The sequence below is a fragment of the Chiloscyllium plagiosum genome, unplaced genomic scaffold (assembly GCF_037043375.1).
Source record: "Chiloscyllium plagiosum isolate Xiang-an unplaced genomic scaffold, Cpla_swu_hap1 HiC_scaffold_48, whole genome shotgun sequence".
NCBI lineage: Eukaryota > Metazoa > Chordata > Chondrichthyes > Orectolobiformes > Hemiscylliidae > Chiloscyllium > Chiloscyllium plagiosum.
The window spans coordinates 17,373,880-17,381,379 of NW_028270186.1; the positions used below are offsets into that span (position 1 = coordinate 17,373,880).

At 50.2% G+C, this 7,500-nt stretch overlaps 1 protein-coding gene across 2 annotated transcripts in view; it reads right to left on the reverse strand.

The window, feature by feature from the left end:
- The window catches only part of LOC122546716 (prominin-2-like), a 77,930-nt gene that overhangs the window by 14,938 nt on the left and 55,492 nt on the right, over positions 1-7,500 (reverse strand). For both annotated transcript variants that reach the window (XM_087984365.1, XM_087984366.1), the window contains exons 15-18: positions 5,137-5,221; positions 4,807-4,953; positions 4,080-4,151; positions 571-663 (exon numbers count right to left, since the gene is read on the reverse strand). In XM_087984365.1, the coding sequence (XP_087840491.1) occupies positions 571-663; positions 4,080-4,151; positions 4,807-4,953; positions 5,137-5,221 (397 nt within the window). The remainder of the gene's footprint in view (positions 1-570; positions 664-4,079; positions 4,152-4,806; positions 4,954-5,136; positions 5,222-7,500) is intronic.

Sequence of the window (7,500 nt, forward strand, 5' to 3'; positions counted from 1 at the left end):
AGATTCCATACAGCAGAGAATGGGAACCAGGTAAAGACGACCGACAGTTAACTGACAAAGAACACACAGGTCGCTGTTCTTTGCTCACACACTTGCACCTGTTTCAACTCAACAAATAGGCCATTTGCACCTTCATTTCCCAGGGCGATTCCCTGACCAATCAGTGTCAAACTGCCTTCTTTAAAATGCAAACGTAAGCCTAGCAGTTAACTGTCAAGCATCATTTCCTGGTGCGTTCCCCCGTTGACCTGTCTCAACCATTCAGGGTCCATTTGCCAACACTGCTCTCCTCTCGTGCTGTCGAAATGTTAGTTTTCCCCTTGAACTGGCATTCTTGCAAAGTGTCCTGAATTGTCCAAGAGATAACGTTTCAACAAAATGTGTCCTTTTTCAGCACTGCTTAGATTATAAATCTGTTTAAAAGCTGTCCCAAGGGTGTAAATGCATTCACCAGTGCAAACGGTAACACTGGTGTAGATCTACCCAGGTCGCACAGCAGCAGAAATGTGCAGAACATTGTCAGCATCCAAATAATGTTGTCGTCAACAATGGCCAAGTATTCACACTCACCAGGTGGCCTTCTATTGTCCTCACTGTCGTGTTCTGTATTTCGCCGAGTCTTTCAGCCTGCCTTGTTAAATTGCTTCTAATTTCAAGTTCACCCTGAGGGCCGGAGGGGGAGAAATATCAACAGCCAAGTCAGTGATCTATTAAGGACTGGTTGGCCAGATCTGGCCATTCATAATAGTTGGCCACCATTAACTAAAGTCAGCTGGTATCAGCAATGGTTGGCCACCATTAGTAATAACTGTTCACAACTAATGATGGTTATCCCCCATGAACAACGGTTGGCCACCATTAGCAGTTATTGGCCACTGTTTCTAATAGTTGGCCATCATTAATAGTGGCTGTTCACAAAGGGCAATTGTTAGCTGCTATGAGTTATAACTGGCCACCATTAAAAATGTTTATCCAGTAATACCAATTGTTGGTCACTATTAGTTATAGCTGGCCACCATTAATAATGGTTATCTAGCAATAGCAATTGTTGGTCACTATTAGTTATAGCTGGCCACCATTAATAATGGTTATCTAGCAATAGCAATTGTTGGTCACTATCAGTTATAGTTGGCCACCATTAATAATGGTTATCTAGCAATAGTAATTGTTGGTCACTATTAGTTAGAGGAGAAAGTGAGGTCTGCAGATGCTGGAGATCAGAGCTGGAAATGTGTTGCTGGAAAAGCGCAGCAGGTCAGGCAGCATCCAGGGAACAGGAGAATCGACGTTTCGGGCATAAGCCCTTCTTCAGGAATGAGGAAAGTTTGTCCAGCAGGCTAAGATAAAAGGTAGGGAGGAGGGAAATGTTGAGCTACAGGGTGGTTGGGTTGGTTGGTCCGGGTGTCCCAGAGGTGTTCTCTGAAACGCTCCGCAAGTAGCCGGCCTGTCTCCCCAATATAGAGGAGGCCACATCGGGTGCAGAGGATGCAATAGATGATGTGTGTGGAGGTGCAGGTGAATCTGTGGCGGATATGGAAGTTTCCTTTGGGGCCTTGGAGGGAGGTGAGGGGGGAGGTGTGGGCGCAAGTCTTGCACCACCTGCGGTTGCAGGGGAAGGTGCCGGGAGTGGAGGTTGGGTTGGTGGGGGGTGTGGATCTGACGAGGGAGTCACGGAGGGAGTGGTCTTTACGGAACGCTGATAGGGGAGGGGAGGGAAATATATCCTTGGTGGTGGGGTCCGTTTGGAGGTAGCGGAAATGACGGCGGATGATGCGCTGTACATGGAGATTGGTGGGGTGGTAGGTGAGGACCAGTGGGGTTCTGTCCTGGTGGCGGTTGGAGGGGCGGGGTTCAAGGGCGGAGGAGCGGGAAGTGGAAGAGATGCGGTGGAGGGCATCGTCGACCACGTCGGGGGGGGAAATTGCGGTCCTTGAAGAAGGAGGCCATCTGGGTTGTGCGTTTTTGGAACTGGTCCTCCTGGGAGCAGATGCGGCGGAGTCGAAGGAATTGGGAGAATGGGATGGTGTTTTTACAGGGGGCAGGATGGGAGGTGGTGTAGTCCAGGTAGCTGTGGGAGTCGGTCGGTTTGTAGTAGATGTCCGTGTTGATTCGGTCGCCTGAGATAGAAATAGAAAGGTCGAGGAAGGGGAGGGAGGAATCTGAGACTGTCCAGGTGAATTTGCCTCTTCGTAGGATATGTGGAACAATCCATCTTCCGCATCTACACTGGCCCCACTCCCCACCTTTTCCTCCGCTACATCGATGACTGTATCGGCGCCGCCTCGTGCTCCCACGAGGAGGTTGAACAGTTCATCCACTTCACCAACACCTTCCACCCCGACCTCAAATTCACCTGGACAGTCTCAGATTCCTCCCTCCCCTCAACATTTCAATTCCCCCTCCCACTCCACCAAGGATATGCAGGTCTTTGGACTCCTCCATCATCAGACCACAACAAAACGACGGTTGGAGGAAGAACGCCTCATCTTCCGGCTAGGAACCCTCCAACCACAAGGGATGAACTCGGATTTCACCAGTTTCCTCATTTCCCCTCCCCCCACCCTGTCTCAGTCAAATCCATCAAATTCAGCACCGCCTTCCTAACCTGCAATCTTCTTCCCGACCTCTCCGCCCCCACCCCAGTCTGACCTATCACCCTCACCTTGACCTCTTTCCACCTAACACATTTCCGACGCCCCTCCCCCAAGTACCTCCTCCCTACCTTTTATCTTAGCCTGCTGGACAAACTTTCCTCATTCCTTAAGAAGGGCTTATGCCCGAAACGTCGATTCTCCTGTTCCCTGGATGCTGCCTGACCTGCTGCGCTTTTCCAGCAACACATTTCCAGCACTATTAGTTATAGTTGGCCACCATTAATAATGGTTATCCAGCAATAGCAATTGTTGGTCACTATTAGTTATAGCTGGCCACCATTAATAATGGTTATCTAGCAATAGCAATTGTTGGTCACTATCAGTTATAGTTGGCCACCATTAATAATGGTTATCTAGCAATAGCAATTGTTGGTCACTATTAGTTATAGTTGGCCACCATTAATAATGGTTATCCAGAAATAGCAATTGTTGGTCACTATTAGTTATAGCTGGCCACCATTAATAATGGTTATCTAGCAATAGCAATTGTTGGTCACTATCAGTTATAGCTGGCCACCATTAATAATGGTTATCTAGCAATAGTAATTGTTGGTCACTATCAGTTATAGTTGGCCACCATTAATAATGGTTACCTAGCAATAGCAATTTTTGGTCACTATTAGTTATAGTTGGCCACCATTAATAATGGTTATCCAGAAATAGCAATTGTTGGTCACTATTAGTTATAGCTGGCCACCATTAATAATGGTTATCTAGCAATAGCAATTGTTGGTCACTATTAGTTATAGTTGGCCACCATTAATAATAGTTATCCAGCAATAGCAATCGTTGGTCACTATTAGTTATAGTTGGCCACCATTAATAATGGTTATCTAGCAATAGTAATTGTTGGTCACTATTGGTTATAGCTGGCCACCATTAATAATGGTTATCTAGCAATAGCAATTGTTGGTCACTATCAGTTATAGTTGGCCACCATTAATAATGGTTATCTAGCAATAGCAATTGTTGGTCAATATTAGTTATAGCTGGCCACCATTAATAATGGTTATCTCGCAATAGCAATTGTTGGTCACTATCAGTTATAGTTGGCCACCATTAATAATGGTTATCTAGCAATAGCAATTGTTGGTCACTATCAGTTATAGTTGGCCACCATTAATAATGGTTATCTAGCAATAACAATTTTTGGTCACTATTAGTTATAGCTGGCCACCATTAATAATGGTTATCTGTGGCTGGCAGGAAGTTGATGACTTTTCGCCTAATATTTGGTGATGCTAGCAAACAGGGCACTTTTCAACCATGTGGCTTCCAACCCTCCGGATAAGTTTGTTTTGAATATTTCTATGATAACACAAAGTGTTCGCCATCTTTTTCTGACAAGAGGCCTTCAAAGACTGACCAGAGGCTCAGTGACAAGAGGTGGGCAGCAGGTGGCAGCAGCGGGTTGGTCTCACTCACCTGTTTCATCGACAGGTTTCTGAGGTCGTCGGCCAGGTTGAGGAGGGAGCCTCTCACAACCGGTTTCTTAATCTGTCAGGGAAACATAAACACGGGCAGAACGTGGTAGGCTTGGAGCCAAGACACATGATACTGGGGACCGAACGATAACATGGGACCACGGCCGGCTCATCTCCTCGCTCCCTCGCCCTCTCAAATCTTCCTTCAGATGCAGCACCAAAGCATTCCCCACCAACACGTGGCGCCCCCCCCCCCACTCCCAACGTGTGAAGGACAAATCCCAAAGGACCGCTTCCAAATCACTCTTCCCTCTGACTTCAAATTCGCTTCCCCCCCACCCCCCGCCTTGGCGACCAATCAGAGGTGAAAGGTGGGGGGGGGGGGGGAAACGTAGCGTAACTGCCACGCTTCCCAGAATTCTCTCTCCCGCCCTCTGCACTCCCCACTGCAGACTGCAGTCGCCGTGGCAACACCGCGGGGTCCTCGCCAACCGATCGCCGCCCTTTCTCCCTCCCGCGGTGGAAGCTGCCAATCCCCTTCTGGGCTCCTTCCTTCGTTGACTGGATGGTCAAGTCAGGGATAAGGTTGGCGCGGGCGTCTCTCCCGGGCGGAGAGAGCGCTCGCAGGGCCCTGGGGACGGAGCAGGGGTTTGGGACGTCGCTGAGGGGGCCGAACGGCCACTGTCTGAGCTGTGCCGTCGATCTCGGCAGGAGGGGCTCACCCTTACCTGCTCAAGGCTCTCCGTGTAGTTGAGGTCCATTATTCCGCTGTTAACAAATGCCAGGAGGATCTGTCTCCCCCTATCGTCCAGCACGGCCAGGTCATCCAGATCCACGTTGAGCCGCCCGGTGCTCTGCTCGAACTCTCCTGTGTGCTAAAGGAGGGAGAAACCGCCGTCAACTGCAGCCCTCCCTTCGACCGCGACGCCCAGGCTATCCCCTCCACCCCAGCCTCGATTGACCACCCATTGGGGCTCTCCCCGCGCAGCCCCCTCCCTGCTTCACTCGGTCGCCCTCGGCTACCAGGCCTGAGGCCTACATCCTGATGAGCTACGTACGGTGCTGACGTTCAGCAGGTCGTTCACTTCCGTCTTCTGGCTCTGAGGCAGCAGGTCAAAGAGTGAGGCACCTTCCTCACAGCGTCTGAAAGCACAACGAGACGGGAAACCGAGATTAACGGCAGTGATTCCGGCCGGGAATCCGGGCCTCAAATCCTACCAGGTAGGGTTTGGCGCTGGGGGGTGGGGTTGTGGGTTGGGATGGTGTTTTGGCTTTCATTCACGGCGGGGGGGGGGGTGGAATCGAGTTTAAGAGCCGCGGGGTTTTGCTAGAGCTCTACAACTCCCTGGTGAGACCACACTTGGAATACTGTGTCCAGTTCTGGTCGCCCTACTATAGGAAAGATACAGAGGCTTTGGAGAGGGGGCAAAGAAGGTTTCCCAGGATGCTGCCGGAACTGGAGGGCTGGCCGTATGTCGTTAAAAATCACACCAACACCAGGTTAGAATCCCAACAGGTTGATTTGGAAGCACTCGCTTTCGGAGGGAGCGCCGCTCCTAAATCAGGTGGTTGTGGAGAATAAGATGATAAGACACAGAATTTATCGCAGAAGTTCCCAGTGTGATGTAACTGAAATTATATCTTGAAAAAGACCTGGATTTTTAAAAAAAGGACTTTTGAAAAAAAAATTCTGGGATTGACACATGAAAGAACTGAAACCAACAAGAAGATGAGAGACTGAATAAACAATCCAGGTCTTTTTCAAGATATAATTTCAGTTCTACCATGCGGTAAACTTTTGCAATAAATTCTGTCTTACAATTGAGTCCTTCACAACCAGCTGATGAAGGAGCAGTGCTCCGAATCTTGCCTTGTGAAGAGAGAGCTCCGACTTATCGCTCTGGAGGGGAGGAGGATGAGAAATGACCTGATCCAGGATAATGAGAGGCATGGATAGAGTCAGGAGCCAGAGACTTTTCCCCAGGGCAGGACTGACTGGTACGGGGAGTCATAGTTTGAAGATACGAGGAGGAAGGTATAGCAGGGACCTCAGAGGTAGAGTTCTTTACGCCAGAGAGTTGGGAATGCATGGTGGTGGAAACAGAGTCACTGGGGACATTTAAGCCCTTGCTGGACCTGCACATGGACAGCAGTGAACCGAGGGGTACGTAGGTTAGGATTAGGATTCGTCCTCGGCCCAACATCGTGGGCCGAAGGGCTGTTCCGTGCTGTGCTTTTCGACGTATGTTCGAAACCGGGACGGACCGATCCTGGCGACGGAATGCCACCCACGAAGGGGGGGGTGAAATCGCCCACCGAAGATGGTGACCCGCCATCTTGAAACCTCCCAGGCCGACGCGTGACTCCAGATCGGCACGGCGACGCCGAGAAAGAGGAGGTGGGGGTGGGGAAGAGGAGGGAGGACGAGTGATGAGCTTCGGTTCTGAGGAGGGAACGGAGATTTCGGAGGTGGGGGGGGAGGGGGAAGCGGGCAGGTAGGCGGGCGGCAGATGTAAACCGAGGTGCAGACGAAGTGAGGAAGATGGGTCACCATCTTCGGTGGGCGATTTCACCCACCCTCATGGGCGAGGGCATTGAGTAAGGAAACGCCAAGGGCACAATTCTAAAAAGGAGCTGTGGGGGGTGGGGGGTGGCAGAGGGAATACGGGGCTTGAGTGCACAGATCACTGAAGGTGGCAGGGTAATTGGATAGAGCAGTTTAGGACATAGGGAGTTGGACAGCACGGAAACAGACCCTTTGGCCCAACGCCAACCAGATATCCCAACCGAATCTAGTCCCACCTGCCAGCACCCGGCCCATATCTCTCCAAACCCTTCCTATTCATATACCCATCCAGATGCCTCTTAAATGTTGCAATTGTACCAGCCTCCACCACATTCTCTGACAGCTCATTCCATACACGTACCACCCTCTGCGTGAAAAAGTTGCCCCTTAGGTCTCTTTTATATCTTTCCCCTCTCACCCTAAACCTATGCCCTCTAGTTCTGGACTCTCCCCCCCACCCCGGGAAAAGACCTTGTCTATTTACCCTACCCATGACCCCTCATGATTTTATAAACCTCTATAAGGTCACCCCTCAGCCTCCGACGCTCCAGGGAAAACAGCCCCAGCCTGTCCAGCCTCTCCCTGTAGCACAAACCCTCCACCGTCCTCGTAAATCTTTTCTGAACACTTTCAAGTTTCCCAACATCCTTCCGATAGGAAGGAGACCAGAATTGCACACAATATTCCAACAGTGGCCTAACCCATGTCCTGTCCAGCCGCAACATGACCTCCCAACTCCTGTACTCAATACTCTGACCAATAAAGGAAAGCATACCAAACGCTGCCTTCGCTATCCTATCTACCTGCGACTCCACTTTCAAGGAGCTATGAACCTGCACTCCAAGGTCTCTTTGTT